Below are 26,689 nucleotides of genomic sequence, written 5' to 3' on the forward strand. Positions count from 1 at the left end.
CTTTTTTTTAACTTCTTATTTCATTGTATTTTATATATATATATATATATATATATATATATATATATATATACACACACACACTGTTGTAAGCTGACTGTGATAAATCTTTATAATACACAGCGGACTATATATTTTAATAGAGAAATAATAATAAATAAATACATAAGCGCACCCCGCCCCCTCTCTCCCCTCAGCGCAACTGCAAATCAATCCCGACTGCTTTTACATTCCAATGGACAGAGAGCACCTGATTGGACCGGAGCCGTGATTGACGGGGCCTCGGAGGCCAACCAGGAAAGCGCGGGGCTGGCGGGGCGGAGCTAAGCTGGTTTTTAAAAAAAACCGTTCGAAAGGAGACGTCTGCTGCGGACGTGAAGTTCCGGCTTCCGACGCTGCCGCTTTCTGCTTCCGGGTCGCGGCTGCCATCTCTTCACCGCTTCCCCCCGCGAGGGCTTTGCCGCCGAGGGTGGGCGGGGCCCGCTTCCTCAGCTATGGCGGCGGCGGCGGCACCTGCTGCTACTGCTGCTGCTGCTGTGGGGCGGGAGAGGGCAGAGGGGGGAGGGGGCGCCCCCTCCCCCCCGCTGCCGCCACCCCCCCGCGGCCAGAGAGCAGGTGAGTGGTGAGCTGAGTGGCCGGCAATGAAAGGCCCTTCCCACCCCGTCTCTTAGGTAGAGGAAGGGGCGCGGGAGGAGGAGGAAGTGACGCACAGGAAGCTGGCAGGGACTGGGGGGGTGTTTCAGGTAAATTGGGGGCTTTGTAGGATTTAGTGGGGGGTAGAGCAAAAGTGGCTGATAATGGTGTGGTGAGGCTCTGGGGAAAAGGAAGCAGCTAGAAGAGGAACCTTATTATTTTAAGAAAAATACAATTATTATTATTATTTATTTATACCCTGCCTTTTGCCCCTGACTGGGACTCAAGGCGGCTTATAAAAAAAAATACAAGAAAAAAAAATAGGGGAGAATACTTGAAAACACACACACAATTAAACTTTGGTAGAGTTTATAAGGTAAAGGGACCCCTGATCATTAAGTCCAGTCGTGGCCGACTCTGGCTGTTGCAGCACTCATCTCGCTTTATTGGCCGAGGGAGCCGGCGTACAGCTTCCGGGTCATGTAGCCAGCATGACTAAGCCGCTTCGGGCGAACCAAAGCAGCGCATGGAAACGCCGTTTACCTTCCCGCTGGAGCGGTACCTATTTATCTACTTGCACTTTGACTTGCTTTTGAACTGCTAGGTTGGCAGGAGCAGGGACCGAGCAACGGGAGCTCACCCCATCGCAGGGATTCGAAACACCAACCTTCTGATCAGCAAGTCCTAGGCTCTGTGGTTTAACCCACAGCGCCACCTGCGTCCCTGGTAGAGTTTATACGCAGTTTCTATTTCAAACATGCATAGAATCGAAGTGTTGGAACGGCGAGAGTCATCTTAGTCCAGCCACCTGCCCTGCAGGAATCTTTTGCCCTTTGTGGGGTTCGAGCCCGTGACCCCCGAGATTAGTAAGAGTCTCATGCTGAATTAGAGTAAAAACCAGCACAGCGCCAGGTGCTGAAAGGGTGGCAGGATGGGGGTACGTTGACAGGGAACCAACTCAATAGGTGAGCCACCTCCTGGTGAGTGATGTAGTGTTACAAACAAAACAAAAACTTTGAAGGGAGAACACAAGGAAAATAAGGGTTAGGTGTGTCCTGCTCAGGTGTACTGCTGTCATATTATGCTGCACATGCACATCATCTGCTCAGATAAGTAGTAAATTGCTTAGGTGAACTTGGAAAAAATAAGGTCTGCGCCAGCTCTAGTGTCATTCTTGCATATAGAGTTGCTGCGGCGTTGTGTTGGATTTATTGGTTTGGACTTTGTACCACACAGTTCTGGTAAGCACTTGAAAGTGACTTCTATGGCAAAAAAAACCCCACCATAATAAATGACAAACAGCAGTCATCAGTTTGAAAACAAGCAATCGTGATGTTGTAGGAATGCAGTAGTGTGGCAGGGGTCTAATGGCACAATGGGCTTCATGGACAACACACATGGAAAAGATGGGGAAATATAACTTTCCCCCCATAAGTACTGACCACACAGACCACCATGTTTTAAGAATCCTTTGTGCAGCCAAAACTTGCTCGCTTCATACCACAGGGTGGCTACAGTAGTCAAAGCACATTGCAGGCAAACTGTCCAAAAATCCATTAACAACCAGACTTGCAGACCACCTCATAGAGAATCAGACTTGCAACACCTCCCAGGAATGAGTGGCAAGAGATTTCCTCCCTACAACATTTTACTGGCTCTGAAAAATATGCAGCAACAGTGAGTGAAATCTTAAATCTCATACAAAAAACCCCAACTAGAAAAACCTCCAACTCTTCAGAAAGCAAACATTTGAAAAATATCTTAAAACACATCACTTTGAGTTAGAAAAAAATTTCGGTCTATATACAATCATAAAATTGTAGAGTTGAAAAGGATCCTGAGGGTCATCTACTCCAATGCAGGAATCTCAACTAAAGCATCCATGACAGATGGCCATCCAACCTCTGCTTAGAAACCACCTTGCAAGGAGAGTCCACCACCTCTCTTTTGAGTGTTGAGCAGCCCTTACCACCTGAAAGTTCTTCCTGATATTTAATCAGAATCTCCTTTCTTATAACTTGAATAAATTGGTTCAGGTCGTGCCCTCCCATGTAGGAGAAAACAAGCTTGCTCCATCTGCCCTTTAGATACAGTGGTGCCTTGCAAGACGAAATTAATCTGTTCCGCGAGTCTCTTCGTCTTGCGGTTTTTTCGTTTTGCGAAGCACGGCTATTAGCGGCTTAGCGGCTTTAAGAAAAAGGAAACGAACTCGCAAGACGTTTTGTCTTGCGAAGCAAGCCCATAGGGAAATTCGTCTTGCGGAACGACTCAAAAAACGGAAAACACTTTCGTCTAGCGAGTTTTTCGTCTAGCTAGTTTTTCGTCTTGCGGGGCACCACTGTATTAGAAGATGGCGATCATATCTCCTCTCAGTCTCCTCTTATCCAGGCTAAATATAGCTCCTCTTATCCAGGCTAAATATAGCTAACTTCCTCAATTGTTCCTCATGAGGCTTCGTTTCTGGACTCTTGATCATCTTGGTGTCCCTCTTCTGCACTCATTCCAGCTTGTCAATATCCTTCTTAAATTATGGCACCCAGAACTGGACACAGTATTCCAGGTGCGGTCTGACCGAGGCAGGATAGAGTGGTACTATTAATTCCCTTGGTACTATTAATTCCCTTGATTTGGACACTAGACTTCTGTCGATGTAGCCTAGAATAGCATTAGCCTTTTTTTTCTTTTCTTTTTGCTATTGCATTACACTGTTGACTCATGTTAAGCTTCTGGTCTACTAAGACCCCTAGATCCTTTTCACATGTACTACCGGCAGCCCAGGTGTCCCCAATCTTACATTTGTGCAGCTGGTTCTTCCCGCCTGTGTGTTGAGCCTGACATTTGTCCCTACTGAAATTCATTCTGTTAGTTTGGGCCCAGTTCTCCAATCTGTTCAGGTCATTTTGAATCCCAATTCTGTCTTCAGTGGCATTGGCTGCCCCTCCCATTTTGGTGTCATCTGCAGATTTGATTAGCCTCCCCTCAACGTCTTCGTATAATGTTGCTTCATACTACATCAGACACTTGGTTCATCAAAGCCTTGTGGTACAGTGGTGCCTCGCAAGACGAAAAGAATCCGTTCCGCAAGTCTCTTCGTCTAGTGGTTTTTTCGTCTTGCGAAGCAAGCCCATTGATGGATTAGCGGATTAGCGCTATTAGCGGCTTTTAGCAGAGAAGCGAATAAGCGGCTTAGCGGCTTGGGAAAGGGGGGGAAACCCGCAGGAACTCGCAAGACATTTTCGTCTTGCAAAGCAAGCCCATAGGAAATTTGTTTTGCGAAGCACCTCCAAAACGGAAAACCCTTTCGTCTAGCGGGTTTTCCGTCTTGCGAGGCATTCGTCTTGTGGGGCACCACTGTATCTGCTTTAGCTTGGAGTGGTTCTGATATCCCGTCCTGCTATCCAAGTTGGAATTAACTTTGGAAAAAAATTCATGCAGGGCATATGCCCTGCCACTGAGGTATGTCTCTGCCACCTTAACAGCTGATCTATGGCATTACGTTATTCATGTGGTCTTTGAAGATGGATGGACCTTAATTTGTATCACACGTGTGATGCCTTACAGAAAACATGTATGCCACTTACGGCAAGAGAGGTTTTGTGTAGATTCCAAATAATTGTCAGAATTTGTACCTCTCCTTTTGAGTGATTGGACTTTGTGTGTGCTTCATTGAGACATTTAAAATCACACTCAGATTGTCACAGCTTGTGAGGTCATAATTCCTTGTTCATATCCCAGCAGATTTCACTACGGCCTTTAAGTATGGATTTTTAGTTTTTTCTTTTTGATTTCTAACTTCCGTTCTCATTATTTAAAACAATGAACATACAGAGACAAGGGCAGTAGAATTTTGTCACTATAATAAAAGTTGCCACTTGTTCCTTTCCATCTCTTCTCTTTCTTCAGTTGAGCTCATACCTAAAGAGCAGGGGTAGGCAACCTAATCTCAATCTGGCCCACGGATGGTCCGGGAATCAACGTGTTTTTACATTAGTAGAATGTGTGCTTTTATTTAAAATGCATCTCTGGGTTATTTGTGGGGCATAGGAATTCGTTCATCCCCCCCCCCCAAAAAAAAAAATAGTCCGGCCCTCCACATGGTTTGTGGGATGGTGGACCGGCTTACGGCTGCAAAAGGTTTCTGACCCCTGCTAAAGAGGAATGAGAAGTGATGAGCAAGGCTTATGCTATTCACACTTAGCAATAGGCACGCCCCATTGAATTCTGGGGGTTTTGAGTCGGCCTGCATAGGATTGTGCTGCAAGTAGATTCATATTTAAACAAATACAGTTCTCTCATGAAGTAACTTGCTCCAGAGAGCAATTTTAAACATCCCCGGGAGTTTGCATGCACCAAGGGATTTTTGGCTTTCCCCCTTTAAACCATCTCACATACACACTGTATTACAAACTGGTTTTGAGACTCCCTGCAGTTTGCCATGCAGTGAAAGTTGTTGGCTGTGTAGGGAAGAAATTCTTAATGTTTCCTTGAGCACATGGAGCTAGTCCTGGGATAGCCAGTGTGGTGAGATGTTGTGAATGTTATTCCTGACCTGAGACTGATAGGTCATAGAATCATAGAGTTGGAAGAGACCACAAGGGCCATCGAGTCCAACCCCCTGCCGAGCAGGAAACACCATCAGAGCACTCCTGACATATGGTTAGGTGCTGGAGTCCATGACATCTAGAGAACACAAAGCTGGCTATCCTTGAACCAAGTCTTCCTGCTTACGTATCATCAGGATCCAGTGTGCTTGAGCCTCTGTGTTTTGCCTTTACAGTTAATCCGAGTACAGTGGTACCTCGGGTTAAAAACTTAATTCATTCCAGAGGTCCATTCTTAACCTGAAACTGTTCTTAACCTGAAGCACCACTTTAGCTAATGGGGCCTCCTGCTGCCACCACGCTGCCGCAGCACGATTTCTGTTCTCATCCTGAAGCAAAGTTCTTAACTTGAGGTACTCTTTCTGGGTTAGCGGAGTCGGTAACCTGAAGCGTATGTAACCCGAGGTACCACTTTATACATTTCCATTCGAAGCTGGAGATTCTTGAAATATCTGCGTTCCCATACTGGTCTTTGTAGATGAATGTTCATAGCTCATCTCAAACGGATAATGAGGGTGTTATCTGCGTCTGAAAATATGTTCATTTTCCAATTGGGGTTGGGGATATGTATCAATATTTAGGCAGGTACACTGAGGCTGAACATTTGTGAGTAAAATGTCTTGAAGATGAGTACAGTGTGGATCCTTCATGCGTTTTTTTATGAACCAATGAATAAAATTTCTATAGACTCCCATTCATGCATCAAAGGTGTACACTGCAGTCCTGATGAAAGTCCCTTTCCTCATCCTGTTTGACATAGGAGGGAAGTTTGCATTGGTGCCGGTCGGATTTATGTGTGCCAAATAGGCTTTGGAGGCAGTGAGCCAGTCCTGGTAGCCCCTTCCCACACCTGCAATTTAATGTTTTGAAAAGTTTCACCCAACCACACACTGTAATGTAACTTGGCCTAAAGTGAGTGGAGGTGTGACATGACTACTCTTCCAATATTTCATATAGGCCACGGTGGTCCAACCTCTCAGACCAAGTGGGTCGCAAGAGTACTTTGACATAGAACCCAGGGGCTGCGCCCTGAATGAAATTTCCATCTTGCAAATTAAAGTGTTCACAATATACAGTGGTACCTAGGGTTAAGAACTTAATTCGTTCCGGAGGTCCGTTCTTAACCTGAAACTGTTCTTAACCTGAAGCACCACTTTAGCTAATAGGGCCTCTTGCCACCGCCGCACGGTTTCTGTTCTCATCCTGAAGCAAAGTTCTTAACCTGAGGTACTCTTTCTGGGTTAGCGGAGTCGGTAACCTGAAGCGTCTGTAACCCAAGGTACCACTGTAGTTAATACTATTTAATACAGGCAATTAATATATTTAAGGGTAAGGACTCCCAAGCATAATGAGACCTACTCCCGAGTAAGTATGCGCTGAATCAGGTTGCTGCACTACAATCCGTAGAACCGGGCTGCAACTCTGTGCGCACTGACCTGGGATTAAGCCCTGCTCAGGTCAAAATGTAGGGCAAACCTCATGTGCTCCTACTCAAAAGCAAATACCTTTAAGTTCACTGAGACTTTCTCCCGGGTAAATGCATAATGTACAGGGCTAAAGTTATCCAGTTGCCCAATACCAGTGTAGGGAAAATGCCTCTCTCGTATTAAATACATTATTATTGTTATGATTACTTGGTTGCACGGAGCAGCCCAGGGCGAGGTTGGGGGGGGAGGGGATTGGTCCATTTGGCATTGCAGAGAATGAGAGAGACACAACAAGCACTTCTACTGCTTGTTTTTGTGTGTTCCTCACAGCAGCAACAACAAAAGCCGGCTATTCAAGCCACTTTAAGAAGTCCTGAATGTTGCCAACAAAAACCACCTCGAGAGCTGCTTACAGCCCCCAGGCCACATGTCGGACCACTCTGATATAGGCTGTAACTCTGATTTGTGGTAGAAAGAGTCTTTCATTCTGAGTATTCCTGCATTGCAGGGGGGTGAACTAGATGACCCTCAGGGTCCCTTCCTACTCTACAACACCATTATTCCTTCTTGTAGGTGGTTGTAAGGTTAAAAGGAGGCAGGAGGAGGCCTGTTCTTTCCTGAAGTTTCGTTCCAACCATGTGTTATTTCCCAACAGAACAATCTTCTGTTTGGGGTTAGTAAGCAGGCGATTTCTCTCTTTCAAGACTGTTTAAACTGCACAAAGCAGCATACTAGGGGAACGATTGTGCTTTAAGAGCGGAGTCGTGTGCCATTCTTCCAGGTTCATAGTAAAGGTAAAGGGACCCCTGACCATTAGGTCCAGTCCTGACCGACTCTGGGGTTGTGGCGCTCATCTCGCTTTATTGGTCAAGGGAGCCGGCGTACAGCTTCCAGGTCATGTGGCCAGCATGACTAAGCCGCTTCTGGCAAACCAGAGCAGTGCACGGAAATGCCGTTTACCGTCCCGCAGGAGCGGTACCTATTTATCTACTTGCACTTTGACGTGCTTTCGAACTGCTAGGTTGGCAGAAGTCCAGGTTCATACACACCACAAATTGTCACCCCACTGATCTGTAGTGACTCTCCAAGCTTCTCCAGCAAATAGGACTCTCAGACCTTCTAACTCAGATTGTTTAGCTGGGAGTGGCATGGATTGAGCCCAGGAACTTATTCATGGAAAATATGTGCTCTTCCACAGGGTTTAAGCCCCTTCTTGAGCAGGAAAATGTATTTTCCTGTACAGTGAGTCAAGGAGTCATTATCTTGCCCAAGTTCCTCTCTCCACCAATTCTCCGCTCAAAACAAGTTGAAATGCTTACAGTGCACAAATTATATATGTGGCGACATTTGAGACAACTCATAGGCTCAAAGCCCTGAGCAAAATGCCACTGTGCCACTTTGACAGGCAATAAACATAAGCTCAAATTATGAGACGGAATGCAGGAATGCCTAATGTGAAGCAACTCTCTCACTCCGCATTAGACACCAGGAAACTTGCAGCAGTGGTGCTAGTGTGCTGCTGAACTTGCGCAAAGCGTGGCAAACAGTGGGAGGCAGACCCTGCCGTCTCTACTCGGGACCAACAATAAATGGCTGGCTAACATGTTAGACTGGAATTTTTTGTGAACAGATAGTGGGACATGAGTATATGGAAGCAGGACGAGTAAAAATTTGAGGCCTTATGTCATGGCAAAATCACTCCAATACTATTTTCTTGCACCAATTTCACACAGCGAATCTTTTTCATCGGTGTTTCTAGAGCTGGCATTTCCCATGTATGGAAAAAAATATGCAAGGCCCCCTGATGTGGTAAATAACTGCTCTCACCGCATGGGGTATATTCATAAGAAATATACACTAGAAGAAAGCTAGCGGGAGCTAAGCAAAATGAAACGGATTGCAACCCAAATACAGTGGTACCTCGGGTTACATAAGCTTCAGGTTACATACGCTTCAGGTTACAGACTCCGCTAACCCAGAAATAGTGCTTCAGGTTAAGAACTTTGCTTCAGGATGAGAACAGAAATCGTGCTCCGGCGGCGCGGCAGCAGCAGGAGGCCCCATTAGCTAAAGTGGTGCTTCAGGTTAAGAACAGTTTCAGGTTAAGTACGGACCTCCGGAACGAATTAAGTACTTAACCTGAGGTACCACTGTAAAAGGGAAACAACATGGTCGAAAGCAGGATCCACTCCAAGCACGGAAAGCATTTTTGATCTTACATTAGAGTTGTTGACAAAGATTTTCCAAACCAAGCTCGAAAACTAAATTTGGAGGCTCTTAAAAGGCCACCACAAATGAGAGGTGAGTTTTTGGAGCTGCAGGGTGTAATCTCCATCCCATATGAGAATCTGAGCTGCGGAAGAATTAGGGGCTCGTTTTCCTGGCACCTGCTATTCCCCAGACCCCCCAAACACACATTCCTCCTACCTTTTACTCTTCAAGCAGCAGGAGAGGCAACAGCCATGCCATAAGAAGGACTGAGGGGGGAGAGGTTGTCTTCATAATCTAGGTAACACAGCATTAGGGTGCAAAGTTTAGGGGATTTGGGGAGACGTAGTTTTTGTGAGGACTCCTGCAATTGCAGTAATGTCTTGTAATCCTCTGCTAACTCAAAGCAACCAGTTCCAGTTACAGATAGGTAGCCGTGTTGGTCTGCCGTAGTCAAAACAAAAAATTCCTTCCAGTAGCACCTTAAAGACCAACTAAGTTAGTCCTAGGTATGAGCTTTCGTGTGCATGCACACTTCTTCAGATACACTGAAGCAGAAGTCACCAGACCCTTCTATATAGTGAGAAGGTGGGGAGGGGTATTACTCAGAAGGGTGGTGGGAATGGGTGATTGGCAGATAGCTGTGATGAGCCTGTTGACGACTCTTAAGGACTGCAATGCAAAGCAACCAGGGCATTGTATAGAATGAGAGCCCTTCTGAATCAGACCAAAGACCCTTCGAGTTCAGCATCCTGCCTACAAGAAGCCTAGAAGTCTGAGGGCAATATTTTTTTTATATATATAATAATTTTTATTAGTTTTCCAATTTTAAGACAAGACAACAACAGCATACAAACATCAATAAATACAAACAAACACACAAATATAGTTTCTTAACCTCATTTTCATAAACCTCCTTTCTCGGACTTCCCCATACCTCACCCTTTTTGCATCCTTATTTTACAGTTTTTCAGCAACCCTTTTTGCCAATTAAATTTAAACTTATTATCTTTCTCAATTTCACCTTAAATCATCAAACAATTTCAGCTGTAATTCTGCATCTTCCTTCCCCTTAACATTTTAGCACTCCTCAATTTTGTAACAGTTCTTAAGATATACTTTAAACTTCTTCCAATCTTCCTCCACCGTCTCTTTCTTTTGGTCACGGATTCTGCCCGTCATTTCTGCCAATCCCATAAAGTCGATCACCTTCGTCCGCCATTCTTCCAGTGTGGGTAGTTCTTGTGTCTTCCAATACTATGCTAGAAGAATCCTTGCTGCTGTGGTGGCGTACATTAAAAAAATCTTATCCCTCCTTGACACCAATTGGCCGACCATGCCCAAGAGAAATGCTTCTGGTTTCTTGTGAAAAATACATTTAAGTACCTTCTTAATTTCATTATAAATCATTTCCCAAAAGGCCTTAATCTTTGGGCAGGTCCACCAAAGGTGAAAGAAGGTAAGAAGTCTGAGGACAATAGTCCTCCCTATAACTGGTATTCAGAACCCCCAACCCTTCCATTTTGGTTCCACTGCCGCATGTAACACAAGGGCAAAAAGATCTCGGATACAGTATTTTCGAAATTAACCAGAGGCAAGCTTGGACCTGCGCATCCACCTCCAGTTTAAATCCATTAAATGTCAAAGCTGCCTGGGGAAGCAGATTATCCGTATGTGTATGTTTATAAGCAACCTTTAGGGTTTGGACATACAGTGGTACCTCTGGTTACATACTTCATTCGTTCCGGAGGTCCGTTCTTAACCTGAAACTGTTCTTAACCTGAAGCACCACTTTAGCTAATGGGGCCTCCCGCTGCCGCCAGAGCACGATTTCTGTTCTCCTCCTGAAGCAAAGTTCTTAACCCGAGGTACTATTTCTGGGTCAGCGGAGTCTGTAACCTGAAGCGTATGTAACCCGAGGTACCACTGTAATGTTAAAAATGTGGTTAATCGTCAATGGAAGCAAATGTTTCTGATCTTGTTGCTTTGGAAAGGGAACAGGGCCACATGAGACCAAAGCTCCCAATACCTTGTTCATAATAATAATAATGATGATGATGATAATAATAATAATAAATTTTATTTATATCCCGCCCTCCCCAGCCGAAGCCGGGCTCAGGGCGGCTAACAATAATCAAATAATCAAACAATCAAATAATCACACATTCTAAAAATATTTCATTATAAAAATTAATTAAAATCAAATTAATGGCAACCGATTAAGCAAAATTCTGTGCTGAACCATGGTTTGCCATGGTATTCAAACCAGACCAATGTGGATGTGAAGAAGAATATGCTAAGCTGAATTAAAGTTTTAATAATTAAAGGAATTAAACATGGCCATTGCCTCAGGAGCATGGCATGAGTATTTACAAAATCTGCATAAATTTGCATACAAATAATACAGTAATCTTAAAGCATTTTTGTTTTAAAATGAGGCATGCCACATGTCACCACATGTGCCCCTTGTGTGAGAAGGGAAGTGGAATGATGATCCCTGTTTATTTCATTGAAATGTTTTTCTTTCCTAAGTGCCCAATTAGTTAGGGCCAACTTGTCAACCGATCAAAAAGTTTTTAATTAATCTGATGTGAATATGCATTTGTAGATTGGCACTTGAATATTCCACTCTGCAACTCTGCCCTGTGTTTGGATGTTCATACGTAACCTTGCAGAATAAGTACCTACTTATTAACTTGTAAGATATGGATTTGTTGTTGTTGTTGTTTTGTTGTTGCTTTCGTTTTCGAATGTTGATTTTTGTGTGTTGTGTATTGTTATTTTTCGATATCTTTTGTGTTGTTGTGTGGAAAATACGAATAAAATTTATTTTAAAAAAGAAAAAAAAGACAGAAACCCACATAAACACACTGCTCCCCCCACTGGTTCCCATGTTCATTCTCTTCCTCCACTTGCTGTGGGTTTTCCTTTTTTTATATAAAAGTGTTCTGCGTGGTACAGCATGCAGGAGAGGAGCTGGGGCAGGCAACACAATGATGGCTGCCAGAAGCGGCCATTCTGTTAATCAGCAGCATCTTCTGACTTAGGATTTGCTGAATGGTTAGACAGAAAACCCCACCAAAAACACAAATGGATTGCCTTGACAATGCCCCATTTTCACACAATCTTGACTTCATTCTGGCTGCTGAGCTCTTCGTGTCTACGGTTAAGTGTCCAAACATGAAATCAAGTTTTCTTCCAACATTCCTCCACATTCCCCACTAATTCTGTCTTCCCGTGTGTCTTAATTTTTCATCCTTTCCCCAGTGCTTTGAAAATGGACCACTTTGTACACATCATAGCCTGATCTTCTCATAGTACGAGGTGGAAGGGAGTCCACTGTCAGATAACAAATCCTTTCCCCTTGTGCCACCACAGTCTACATTACAAGCGGGGACCATTTTAGGCATGCCCAATTAACACACGGTCACCAACGCATGGGTCCTTTTGGACCCAGAAGAAGGCAAAACGGGCATGTGTGCTTATATGCACTCTGCCAACATGTGTGGGGTCTGAGGACCAGGAAAGGACAAAATGGTCACCACCTGTATTATGACTAAAGGTCCACCCATTCATTTCACTGGGTCTACTCTTAGTTGTATGCAATCCCTTATGATTTCTTTGGGAAATACCAGTAGCACACCAGTGTTTTCCAGAGCAAACACCTAACATGTAGACATTGCAGATAAGTGTACATGCTTCTTTACATCACTTTTCACATATCTAAGAAGCACCTGTCCCCCAACCCTAGCAGCTGGTTTAATTCAATCTCCTCCATTGGGACAAGTATTTGCCTGTATTGCAAAATTTGCCATAAATCTCCAAGGACCAGTTCAGATGGCCCTCGAGAAGCAGGAATCCTTACCGTGCTTGAACTTTGTCCACAATGCCCAAGGACCACTTAAAATTCATTACAATTTCCTAAATGCCAAAAGTGATGGGTTTCGTAGCATAAGGTTTGTCCTCTCTGCAGCTGCCTGCCTTTATTAACCCCTGAGGCTGTGCTGGCCTGTAAGGAAAAACCCACAACCAGACAATACCTTTAATAAGACACACCAAACTCTCACAAACCTGTCCAAACTTTTGAGTTCTGTGTGTCTCTTAATTGAGCTAGATGCTACGCAGAACAGGGGTTGGAGGATTAAGTAGAAAAATAGAAAAACAAAAAAAATAGGGTGGATGTTATAGTCCTGGTGTTATAGGAATTAGACAGGGCTTCTTCAAGATGCAAACTATTTTGCCATTTGGATTAACACGCAGACCAACAGATTTGGTTAAAGTGGATTTGTCACTTATGCACACACCCCCTCAAAAGAACAACAGAAACAACCCAGACTTTGTAGGAAGAAAAGTGAGGGATAACAATTCCTTGATAAGACTTAATTTCTCTCAGGGCCGGATTTAGGTTTGATGAGGCCCTAAGCTACTGAAGGTAATGGGGCCCTTTATATGTTCAGCTGTCCTTTGTCAACAACAAATTGTCACTGTTTTTGTGTTGAATATATGCTATATGGTAATTTATGCACCTAATAGGTATCTAAAGCTATTTGCATGTAACAAAATAAATATGTATTTTATCAAAGTACTGTAATTGTTGAACTGAAATACAATTAAGAAGAAGTGTATATAGAAATGAGCAAACCAGTGATATTTTAGGGAGCAGGCTAGCAGGCGGGGCCCATTACTTACATCATAGGAGCCTACACAACACAAAATACTGTAGCTGTATGTAGGTTTTATTTTATTTGTTTTCTATCTTATATTTTGGAAATGTACATCCAGGTTTTTTTCTTTAATTTTGTTTTTGGGGCCCCTCGAGAGAATGGGGCCCTAAGCTATAGCTTTAGCTTATACAGTGGTGCCTTGCAAGATGAAATTAATCCGTTCCGTGAGGCTCTTCGTATAGTGGTTTTTTCGTCTTGCAAAGCAAGCCCATTGACAGCGGATTAGTGCTATTAGCGGTTTAGCGGCTTTTAGCGGATCAGCTGATAAGCGGCTTATCAGCGGATCAGCTGATAAGCGGTTTAGCGGCTTAGGGAAAGGGGGGGGGACCGCAGGAACTCACAAGACATTTCGTCTTGCGAAGCAAGCCCATAGGGAAATTCGTTTTGCGAAGCGCCTCCAAAACGGAAAACCATTTCGTCTAGCGGGTTTTCCGTCTTGCGGGGCACCACTGTAAGTAAATCCAACACTGACATCTCTGCAAATCAGGATGAGTGTTCAATAATCAGAAGGATGTTATATAACCTCCCTGCAAGCTTTGTGCAAACAAATTGTGATGGATGCTCAGTAAAAAAGTCCCTCAGTTCCAAGATCAAAATTATGGGCTGAATTAGTCTCTGCTAAACGCTAAAGGTAATCAGATCACTACTCTGCTTATTGACTGCTATATCCTTAATCATTCATTTAGATGATACTTTGGATGAAGTGACAAGGAAAGAACTGTGCACAGACACTTTCTGCAAAGTTTGTGGAGCTGTACTGCAGTTTGAATCGCAAAGGGCTGCACACTATGAGGTAAGCTTTTGGAGCGGAATATTTCAGTTGTGTTTCCAGCACCCCCACCCTTAACCTCTAGGAAAGGACGATTCAGTGTTTGCCAGTACGGGCTCAATTTCCTTGGGAGGAAAGTCCACTAGAGAATTGTAGCATTTTTAGAATATCTGTTCATTTATAAATATTCAAACTGAGTAGGCAGACACCTAGACATAGAGTGTTGCACTTTGAAACAGTTCATTTATTTTATTTGTTTATTAAATTTGTTGGTTGCTTTTATCTTGCCCAGGGCAGCCCAAAGCAACTTACAAACAAACAAACAAACAAACAAACAAAGATAGATAGATAGATAGATAGATAGATAGATAGATGATAGATGATAGATAGATAGATAGATAGATAGATAGATAGATAGATAGATAGATATGGATGATAGATAGATATAGATGATAGATAGATATAGATGATAGATAGCTGATAGATAGATAGATAGATAGAGGCAGAGTAAAACCAATGGGTTTTCTCCAAAAATAGGCAGCATAATGGGGGGGGCCTGTCTCCTCAAAGCCACCTGCAAAACCTCAGACCTGTCTCTGTAGGTTGCAATCCAAGTCTTGCCCACAAACACCCTACTTCACCCTTGGCTGGTAAGTCTTAAGAATCCCCATGAGCTTGTAATCACCAGCCAAAATTGTTCATTGAAGAAACCTGTTCTAGCCATCTGTGCCCTTTGAAGACATATCTTTACCCATTGGGAAAAGATCAAGTAACAGGTTACATCGTTGCCTGACAGCCGTAACGATATTATCCCATGTAAGATGCATATTCGTGCTGTCCTGCAACACAGTCGCTTCTCCTAGTCCTGAACACATGTTAATATAGGGCCACAGTTATTAATTTTCCTGAGACGCACACCCCAACCCAAGTAAAATATTTGTCTTGATTTATTGCTAATAACTGGGACGCAGGTGGCGCTGTGGGTTAAACCACAGAGCCTAGGACTTGCCGATCAGAAGGTCGGCGGTTCGAATCCCCGTGACGGGGTGAGCTCCCGTTGCTCGGTCCCTGCTCCTGCCAACCTAGCAGTTGGAAAGCACGTCAAAGTGCAAGTAGATAAATAGGTACCGCTCCGGCGGGAAGGTAAACGGCGTTTCCGTGCACTGCTCTGGTTCGCCAGAAGCGGCTTAGTCATGCTTGGCCAATAAAGCGAGATGAACGCCGCAACCCCAGAGTCGGCCATGACTGGACCTAATGGTCAGGGGTACCTTTATCTATTGCTAATAACATTGTTTTGGCCAGTGAACCAACATATTAAAGGCATGGGATCCATTTTTCTTTATCCCGCGCCACTTTGATTTAATCTCTTCTCTAAGCCAGCTTGTTAAAGTTTTCCCCTGAGCATTTTAGCATCAGCTGCTGTGGGCGTTCTGAGACAAGTAGCCTCTGAACATGTGTTGCCATGCTTCCTTCTCTCCCTTCTCCTTGTCCTGCGTGGACACTTGAGCCTCTGCAGGCACATTGCCTGGGGAAGCCCTGCACCAAACAAGACAAGAAAGGTGCGGGAGCTGTGCTAGGCCACCAAAGAGCTCTTCCGTGGCTCCCATTCATTCTGATGGGGCTCATACGGAATAGCTTCTGTAATGAGAGTTGCAAGCCATCCTGCATCCCTGCCAGCCATGCCTTGGCCACTATTGCAATGCAAAGAAGAAACTCTCTAGCAGAGCTTAGGTAGTAGTCAGGCTGGCAGAGGAGGAGACAGTCTCGTAAGTATCTGGGGTCAAGCTATTTAATGCTTTAGAGATAACCGCAAGCACGTTAAGCTGGCAAGCAATTGCTGCTGTTGTGAAATGGGGACAATATTCTCTCACAGCTAAGGAATTCTCTCTTTTTTAAAAAAAAAGTTTATTAATTTTTCATTAATAACATTGCAATTAGTAACATATCAAATCATGCTACGTCACATAAAAAATAAAAAGGCCAATTACAGTGGTACCTTAGGTTAAGAACTCAATTTGTTCTGGAGGTCTGTTCTTAACCTGAAACTGTTCTTAACCTGAAGCACCACTTTAGCTAATGGGGCCTCCCACTCCCGCTGCGCTGCTGCTACATGATTTCTGTTCTCATCCTGAAGCAAAGTTCTTAACCTAAGGTAATATTTCTGGGTTAGCGGAGTCTGTAACCTGAAGCGTATGTAACCTGAAGCGTATGTAACCCGAGGTACCACTGTATATATTCTGAATTAAATAATTTAGTGGGACTTCCCATGTTCTGGCTGCTCCAGAGAAAATCTTTTGCTTTTGTTCCTGCGTTTGCTCCCAAGATCATAGTTCCGATCTTAACCCCTTCTTATCATCACAGTCACTGGTATGGGACTTTTCCATCATACTTAACAAGTCCATATTATGTTGGCATGCAAGAGGGATTTTATTCTTCTTGTTATTCTTCTGGCTATGGAATTCTCTAGTAAACATTGCAGTTCCCCAAGTTTTTTTCAACGGTATATTCCAGGCCTTACTCATTTTATCTCAAAAGAGAACCCCAAGGTGCATCCTGATATAAAACCAGTCCTTCTGTTTTCCAGGGCAAAAGACACGCTCAGAAAGTCCGGCTTTATTTACAGATGAATAGTGAACAGAAGGATGGGCAGGAGCCCAGCAAACAGAAGTTACAGTATGTGAATTTCCAGGTAATGTTATCTCATCCTCAGCATAAGCCTGGCAGGCATCAGAGATTGGGCCGACAGCCAGTTTTGGGGAAACTGTGACCACTTTTCCTATGCCTGTCACCATCAGAAATGGGAAATTTCAAGCTGTGGTTAAAGTGAAGAAGAGCCAGGAGCATGCCGTGCATGGCAAAAAGGCAAAGGTACCAAATTCAAGAGGGACACGGGTGGTGCTGTGGGTTAAAGCACAGAGCCCAGGACTTGCCGATCAGAAGGTCGCCGGTTCGAATCCCCACGACGGGGTGAGCTCCCATTGCTCGGTCCCTGCTCCTGCCCACCTAGCAGTTTGAAAGCATGTCAGAGTGCAAGTAGATAAATAGGTACCGCTTCGGCGGGAAGGTAAACGGCATTTCCATGCGCTGCTCTGGTTGCACCAGAAGCGGCTCAGTCATGACCCGGAAGCTGTATGCCGGCTCCCTCGGCCAATAAAGCGAGATGAGCGCCGCAACCCCAGAGTCAGCCACAACTGGACGTAATGGTCAGGGGTCCTTTTACCTTTACCTTTTTACCAAATTCAGGAAGTGCCAATGTTTTTGGTGCAAAGAAAGAATCAAGAGCATACCTAGAAAGTGCATTCCCGATTATTCCTTTGAATCAAAAGCTTGAATTGCAGGGAGCTTTGCAGTGCAAATAATCCTTGCCCAGGGTGGCATCTGCCACCCAAAGGGAGTTTGTTGCTCACCTGACGTCATGGTGGAATCAGGTGATTGGCAAGTGGTTGTCCCTAGCCACCTATCAGAATGGCCCAGCCGGGTGGGGGAGCTCAGGATCCAGCCTGGAGTTAGATCTTCTTTTCTACCCTGCTCTATATGGCTAGTTGCTGATTAAGAGCAAAACCTTTTCAGACCTGGAATATGTTTTTAATCCCAAACTGCGACGTAAACCCTGTTGTTGTTGTACCATATATGCCGGTTTCTCTCCTTTTCCCTTTCCCTTTCTCTGTCCCCCTCATTCTCCTCTCAGAAATTTCCCATCGGTTTAGCACTGGTGGATTAAATGTCTTCGCGCTTTGATTTCAGATGGACCCAAATGTGGACGAAAACACCTACTGCAGGCTTTGCAACATGGTCTTCACGTCCCCAATAGTTGCTCAATCACACTACCTGGGAAAGATTCACACCAAGAAGCTGAAACGGCTGTCGGAAGATCAGGCACAACAGCCTGTGCAGAACACTCAGCCAGAACCTGGTGAAGACCCAGTGGTTTTTAATAATAATAATAATAATAATAATAATAATAATAATAATAATAATAATTTTATTAGTTATACCCCAACCATCTGGCTGGGTTGCCCCGGCCACTCTGTCCTCTGTCAGGGCAAAGTGGTGCAACATTTTAGCTGAATCCAAGGGACTGTCAGGCTTCAGAGAATCCAGTTCCTCCCACTGTGAGCAGCCAAGAAGTAGATAACAAGAAGAGTTCTTACCAAGTCCCTTTATTCAGTATTCCCAGAGAGAGGCTTTGAGAAGTGCCTCTCCATTCCACTGATGGCGTTGCCCCGAGTAAAGTCCCATACCCTCCGTCTCTCCTATCATACCTAATCCTTGCAGAGCCAGTGTGGTGTAGTGGTTAAGAGCAGTGGACTCGTAATCTGGGGAACCGGGTTCGCATCTCCGCTCCTCCACATGCAGCTGCTGGGTGACCTTGGGCCAGTCACACTTCTTTGAAGTCTCTCAGCCCCACTCACCTCACAGAGTGTTTGTTGCGGGGGAGGAAGGGAAAGGAGAATGTTAACCACTTTGAGACTCCTTTGGGTAGTGATAAAGCGGGATATCAAATCCAAACCACTACTACTATTCTTCTTCTTCTTCTTCTTCTTCTTCTTCTTCTTCTTCTTCTTCACCGGCTGATCTGAGCTTTCTGCTCTCCTATGCTCGCCAGGAACTGGGAGAGCGTGGGGTGGGATCTGGCATGCTTTCCAAAGACACTGAGTCTATCAGCTGCCTCTCCCCTGGTTCTTCTTCTCCCTCCTGCTCCTCTCCCAACATTTCCCAGCTTCTCCCCTCTGCAGCCTCTGAACTGTGACCTTCTGCAAACCACTGTTCTAAATCTATACTGTCTCCCTCTTCTCTGGGAAGTGCAGCGGGGAAGGGGGAGGGTCTCCACCATTCCTCCTCAGTCCAGTCCCTGACAGGAACAAGGAAAGCAAAATTTCCCTTCTTCTTTGATCCCTTGTTCACTTCTGCCTGTCCCCTGGTCTTTCCACACAGTGCAGGAAAAGGAAGGGAGAAAGTATTGACTTAGGCCTGCCAACCAGCCGCTTGCAGGAGGCTACACCTATAGCAGCTCACCACCAAGTGTATTTGTCATCCAGAAAGATAGATGCACATGGGATGAGGCATACCGTATTTTTCACTCCATAAGATGCACTTTTTCCCTCCTAAAAAGTAAGGGGAAATGTGTGTGCATCTTATAGAGCGAATGCAGGTGGGAGGCTCTTGCTGGAGCCGCATGCTCTTTAAAGGCTGCCCTCTGTCCCTTCCCCCACCTCCCAGAAAAGCCAGCAAGAGCCGCTGCTAAACTCTGCTCCGCGCTCCCTTGTAAGGGCTACCTTTCTTTTCTTTTTTTTTTAAATGATATTTATTAGATTTTAACAAGAAAAAAGTTACATAACAATTAACAGGGGGGAACCCCCCCCCCAAAAAAATAAAAAATACAAAAAACCAAAAGTTTAACATAAAAAAGAAGAAAAAGAAGAAAAAATAGAAATCCCTTTTTCAATTTCTTACAATCATTTACTTATTTTCCTGACTTCCTCTCACCTCCCTTTTTCGTATTCCATTTAAAAATTAATACAGCAAATTCATACCCTCTTGATTTACCCTTAAATTCATCGTCATATGTTCTAACTTCAAATTTTCATCTAATGTCAATCCATTCTTACATGTTCTTATTTTACCTTATTACTTGAACTTCATTTCATTTCAAAATCATTAACATTGAAAATTTTACAATTCCGTTTACCAATAACTTCTTTAACCTTATTTCACCTTCAAAACCTTAAAATTTCAAAATTTAAACCATATTTAAACTTATCTCCTTCCTACCTTTCTGCTAAAGCCAATTAGTTTCTTTCCATCACATTTTAATATTTCATTAGTATTACACTAATTCCAAAAATAAAGTAGTTTATAAAAGTAAATTCTCATTCTAATTTTATCCAATGTCCCTTCTTCCTGGTTTCGGATAATGTCAGTCCTTACACCATTTGTAAGGGCTCCCTTTCGTCCCTCATTTTTTGCTGGGAAGCCAGCAGAAGAGGCGTTGCGCAGCTATCGCTCTTGCTCTGCTGGCTTCTCAGCGAAGCAGGAGGAGGGATGGAAGGGTTTAAAGCAAGAAAAGCAAGAACCGCTTACATGCTCTGCACAGAATATTTTTTTTCTTGCTTTCCCCCTCTAAAAACTAGGTGTGTCTTATGGTCAGGTGCGTCTTATGGAGAGAAAAATACGGTATTTGTACGTCGGGCATTCCTTCTTGATACATAAGAGCTGCACAGAATATATTCTATCAGCGTAACCGAAAGACTTACAGGGCCAATACGTGTCTTCTCTGGCTGCTTTGTGGGGAGAGCTGACCTTCTTTCCTTGCACTTATTTCCCAGGTCCCTCTGTGGTTCCATCTCGGCCGGAGCCATCTGTTGAAAACGCCTCGCAGGACACTGATGTGAAAGACCCGTCGCCATCCTGTAAAACCAAGTTGGATCTAGACGATCCGGATAAATTCTGTAAGCTTTGCTCGGCGCCCTTCAACAACCCGCTTATGGCACACCAACACTACGTGGGCAAGAAGCACAAAAGGAACGAAGCGCGCAAGAAGCTGATGAGCGAGATGGGATCTGAGGCCGTTACTGCGGAATCCCAGGCCAATGGTAAGCAGGTGACACAGGGAGACGCAGTCCATTTTTGTATCAGCTGAGCGTGGCTCAGAACCAAGCTGCGTGGTCAGCAGACTCGTGGGACTTCGTGGCTGTTGCTGCAGCATTTGAGGCAGAGGGGATTCCATGTTTTCTTGGAATGCTTCCCTGTACAGTGGTACCTCGGGTTACAGACGCTTCAGGTTACAGACTCCGCTAACCCAGAAATAGTGCTTCAAGTTAAGAACTTTGCTTCAGGATGAGAACAGAAATCGGGCTCCGGCGGCACGGCAGCAACAGGAGGCCCCATTAGCTAAAGTGGTGATTCAGGTTAAGATTAGATTCAGGTTAAGAAGGGACCTCCAAAACGAATTAAGTACTTAACCTGAGGTACCACTGTATTAAAAAAAATATTCTCTGAACGTGCGACACCGTATCCAGCTGTCAGCGGAAGACTTTTTCCAGGAACTGGCGGGCAGAGAGATATGGCACAAGGAATTCGGACACGTTTTGGGCATGCCCTAGGGCCATTTTCATTGCAATCTGTTCAACCTGCAGCCCTCTGTTCTTTTAGCAGTTGGAGTGGGCAAGTATATATGCCCCATATGCAGCATCAGTCTCACATCCATAGAAATTTACCAGTCGGAAATGCCCTCCCCTTACCTGCAGTCAGAAATTACCCATTCCAGAAAAAGCTCCATGATGTAATTGTGTGCTCGTTTATCAACATTTTCAGCTGTATGGCGCCAGGCACTTGAGAAATGGGTGATTTCCCTCCACAACTTCTGCTTTGACAATCATTAGTGCATCTCCAGGGTGAAGTCAGTCACTCTGCTAGCAGCAAGAAAGATGACAAGACCCACCACCCCGCTGGTGTGTTCCAAAGGAAAGCAGAGCAATACATTTGGCACCAGCTTGGCTGCAGGAGTTGCCGGAAGGAGACGTACCAGGTGCCGTCTTAGCCACCTTACAAACTCCACTCCGGATTTGTGTAGGGTTTACTGACCAGGGGTCAGCAAACTTTTTCAGCAGGGGGCCGGTCCACTGTCCCTCAGACCTTGTGGGGGGCCGGACTATTTGGGGGGGGGGATGAACGAATTCCTATGCCCCACAAATAACCCAGAGATGCATTTTAAATAAAAGCACACATTCTACTCATGTAAAAACACGCTGATTCCTGGACCGTCCGCGGGCCAGATTGAGAAGGCGATTGGGCCAGATCCAGCCCCCAGGCCCTTGGTTTGCCTACCCATGATTTACTCCTTAGCCTTTTCTTCTCCTGAAGATATCTCACAAGGCAACGGAGGTTTCGGATCAGAATTTTCCATCTCCTAGATGGGTTACCTTCCCAGGTTGAGAAGCCCCATTGGCCCCTCACTTCCCTCTGCAGCACATGCAGAAACCGCCATCTTGACTGTTGGGCCCACGATTGGTCTCGTCCACTCAGTCAGCCGGAGCCTGTCTTGGCAGCAGGGGAAGACCCTAGCTCACGAAGGGTTTCCGAGCATTGTGAATTTTGTAATTCTACACACAGATAGTGGAAGGCCTCCCCCCCCCCCCGGAACTGATAGACAGAGAAAGATGGTGCAAGGAATTCGGACACGTTTTGGGCATGCCTTGGGAGTCATTTTCACTGCAATGTATCTGACAAAGCTCCCACTTGCCATTCTAAGAATCGCTCTTACAGAATTACGATTCCAATCGATGCCCTCGGTGGTGGTGGATGGTCAGTACAGCAAAGTACAGTACAAGGAGAGGCTTTGTCTGTGTGGGCAACCTTGCATAGAGGACCTGTACCACTATTTACTGCAATGCCCGCTATATATACCATATTTTTTGCTCTATAAGACTCACTTTTTCCTCCTAAAAAGTAAGGGGAAATGTGTGTGCGTCTTGTGAAGCGAATGCAGGCTGCGCAGCTATCCCAGAAGCCAGAACAGCAAGAGGGATTGCTGCTTTCACTGCACAGCGATTCCTCTTGCTGTTCTGGCTTCTGAGATTCAGAATATTTTTTTTCTTGTTTTCCTCCTCCAAAAATTAGGTGCGTCTTGTGGTCTGGTGCGTCTTATAGAGCGAAAAATACGGTAGAAACAAGAGACCGATTTATAAAACCCCTGCTTACGAATGGAACACACTTGAACAGGGTGGAAAGGGCGAAATGGCTGCTGTACTGATGACTTCGTAACTTAATAAAGTAGCACTATATATGCGTTGGCAGCTAAGAAGATCAGGAGAAAAGAACTAGATAAAATAGCGGTCAGTTGCAGAGGTGATTTGGACATTTAAGCTGGCACATTCTATCTGAGAACCCCCTGCTATTCCATCGTATGCAACAAATAATTTCTAGGAGACGCGCCCGTGGTCTGTTGAATTTATAGTTCCTTATGTTCTTATGGTTATTGTTGCTTTTCTTTTTGTTCCCTTCGTGAATGATGCCATGGCCTTTGGCTAGTGCAGTAAAGTTTATGAGATGAGAATTATCTTGTCACCACTGCAATCTGTTTAACCTGCAGCCCTCTGTTCTCTTAGCAGTTGGAGTGGGCAAGTATATATGCCCCATATGCAGCGTCAGTCTCACGTCCATAGAAATGTACCAGTCACACATGCAAGGAAACAAGCATCAGATAAAGTAAGTGTTTTCCCAGCTGTGCATTTTTCTCTCCCCCTCCCCCCCCCCCCGCAAACAAGACTGACAGTTCAGTGTGGGAAGTGTGTGCTAATGTTTTCATTGGAGCCTCAGAAAGACTGGGTGGTGATCTCTGTGCAGTCCTATAAATCATTCAGCTGACATTTTGGTCCACAGGCACTTTTTCTTTCTGACTTCAGCCAATTTGTTTGGTTAAAAAGTATAACAAGTGTTGGAAATGTAAAGAGACTGAAGGTACATTCTTTCACCTTTGGTGGACGTGCCCAAGGATTAAGGCTTTCTGGGAGATGATCTATAATCAAATGAAAAAGGTATTTAAATATACTTTCCTGAAGAAACCAGAGGCCTTTCTCCTGGGCATGGTCGGCCAATTGGTGCCAAAGAAGGATAGAACTTTCTTTATGTACGCTACAGCAGCAGCAAGAATACTCATCGCAAAGCATTGGAAGACACAAGACCTACCCATCCTGGAAGAATGGCAGATGCAAGTAATGGACTACATGGAATTGGCGGAAATGACTGGCAGAATCCGAGACCAGGGAGAAGAGTTGGTGGAAGAAGATTGGAAGAAATTTAAAATCTATCTACAGAAACACTGTAAAATTATTGAATGTTAATGACGTTGGAATGAAATGAAGTGGTTCTAGTAATAAGGCAAAATAAGAACATGTAAGAATGGATTGATATTAGTCAAAAATTTGAAGCTATAATATGTGAGGATAAACAATTAAGGGTAAATTAAGAGGGTATGGATTTGCTGAACAAAATTTTAAATGGAATACAAAAAAGGGAGGTGTGAGGAAGTCATGAAAATAAGTAAATGAGTGGTAAGATATCAGAAAGAGGGATTTTCTTTTTTTCTTTTTTCTCTTTATGCTTATTTTTGATTTTTGTATTTTTTGTGTTTTTCTTTTACTGTTCTGTAATCTTTTTCTTGTTGAAAACTTAATATTATTTTTTTAAAATTGTTTGGTTAAAAAGCATGTTGTTGTCATTTTTGCTCATTCCCGCCACAATTGTATCTCTTCTCCCTTTTATTCTTGTAGAGAAACCATGATTTCCAATCTAATAACGAACTCCAAGAAAACATACGGCTCCTTCCAAGATGAATTGGAAGATTATATTAAAGTGCAAAAAGCAAGGGGGCTGGAACCAAAGACCCACTTCAGAAAGCCAGAAGAAGAGTTTCAAATGGAAGAGTATGGTGCCATGAATGGCCATGAACGGGGCTTTGGATTTGACCAGGATCAATTTTCTGGCAACGCTAACACACCAGAGCAGTATTCTGGTATTTTCTCAGAAACATGTCCACCTTTGTATTCTGCTAGAAGCAGATTGTCCCACTGGCCGCCAGGGTACAGAGACCTGCCGAAACTAGAAAATGCACCCGTTTCTCAGCACAGCACAGGTGGTTCCCTAGAAAAGCAGGTATCTCCATTGGCCACCTACAAAAGTGACAATTGCAACCCATCATCCGAATCCATTGATGGCTTCAAACATCTATCTTCTGATAGTAGCTCTGCCTTTCATAGGAGAAGCCAGAAGTCGCCAAAGACACTCAGAAAGGAGAAAGAATGTTCAGGAGAGGAAGACGGCGACCCCCGCCCACCCCTTGCTAAGTTTAAGAGAAAACAGCGCTGCGAAGGAGATGCAAACTTTGGAAAGGGCGGGGAGAAGAGAAAGAGAAAGAAAGATGATGTCGACTCAAGTGCCGAGTCGAAATCGAAGCACGGTAAAGACAGAGGAAATACAGAGGGATCTTCTGAGAAGGAGAGCAGGAAGCACAAGAAGGAAAAAAAGAAGGTGGAAGCCGGTGGACCAACAGAGGAGGAGATGCTCTGGGATGAATCCATCCTGGGATTCTGAGCTTCTCCTAATTAATGAATTTTGCGTTCATTTGAACCGTTGTGCACTTTTATGTTTCAATTACAGGTTACTTTCCCCGCCCCCCTTTTAATTGCTTGTTCGGAAATAATGAATGATGGGCACAAGATCTCTTAGCAAAGCACTAGGGAAGAAGTGGAACTGAAATTTTGTTGTACTCTACAAAACAGAATTAGCAATTTTCAGTACTTATCCTGAAGCGGCATTTAATGCGTTATGAATTTAGTGTGCAATACTCTTTCCGGTAGCATTTAAATGCAGGTTTAAAAAAACCCAAAAAGCTATGCATTGTCTATGGTTGCAGCGATATCTGTGTTGTTGAAAGCTTTAATATGAAAGTATAGGGACGGGGAGAGGGTTTATTCCGTTTCTTCTTTATAATTGTTTTCCCCTTCCAGTTCTGAAAGTATAAAATAACACATTAAACCAAGAAGAGGAAACTAGTTGAATGTATACACACACACACACACACCATTTACATCTCAGGTACATTTTATTTAGGTATAGTTCTTAATCCTAGCCCTAACACCACCTCATCCAAATCTCTCATAAAGGTTTATTTGACTACAACAGGTTTCACTGTTAAAACTGAGGTGAGGACCTTGCTTTCTGCAGTGCCTCACTGCCCACTGGTGCTTTGAAGCCCCAATTTCAGGACTTCAAAGCACCACATCCCCTGACGCCGTTTGTAAACTCAAGTGATTGCCCACCTTTTAAATTTGGCCCACAAGCCAGATCCCGATAGGGATCTGGACCATGGAGCCAAAAAAATTTCCTATCTCTGGCTTCAGATGGTCACCATCTCCAACAGGTAAGAGGTGCTTGTAAAGTTCAAGGATGGTTTTTCTGAAAACGAAACACTATTTAAGAGTGTTCAAGGATTGGGGATAAAGGCTGTCAGTTTAAAATGAGAATTAAGATGCCCAGAAATTCATGCCTGCTTTAAAGGCATGGAAATGGTTGAAGCAATGTTTGCCTTTACTTGTATGTCGTGTAGACAGTAAAGATGATTTCTGAAAAGCGGTCTCCTGTTTTGCTCCCATGAATCTTAGGCCCCTGTTCCCACAATTCCACCTGATGTTTCACCTGCGCTGCAGGTCAGGCCAAGCACTGACCCTTGGGTCACTGCAATAGAAATGTTTAATAGTCAGCTACGAGTTGAAATTAATGATGTTGGATTTCTGCTGAATGGAGAAGAAAACTCCCGAACAGCACATC

The 26,689-nt window shown here is 44.2% G+C and overlaps 1 protein-coding gene across 1 annotated transcript; it reads left to right on the top strand.

The window, feature by feature from the left end:
- The first annotated feature begins 450 nt into the window (after nt 1-450).
- Nucleotides 451-26,491, top strand: KRCC1 (lysine rich coiled-coil 1). Its single transcript, XM_081837929.1, has 7 exons — nt 451-615; nt 14,280-14,386; nt 16,947-17,051; nt 18,107-18,275; nt 20,689-20,955; nt 23,470-23,569; nt 24,634-26,491. The coding sequence occupies exons 1-7, from the start codon at nt 495-497 to the stop codon at nt 25,451-25,453; spliced, it is 1,689 nt and encodes a 562-aa protein (XP_081694055.1). The 5' UTR covers nt 451-494; the 3' UTR covers nt 25,454-26,491.
- Nucleotides 26,492-26,689: the final 198 nt, after the last annotated feature.

Source organism: Podarcis erhardii, assembly GCF_964252035.2.
Source record: "Podarcis erhardii genome assembly, chromosome: 13".
NCBI classification, from domain to species: domain Eukaryota; kingdom Metazoa; phylum Chordata; class Lepidosauria; order Squamata; family Lacertidae; genus Podarcis; species Podarcis erhardii.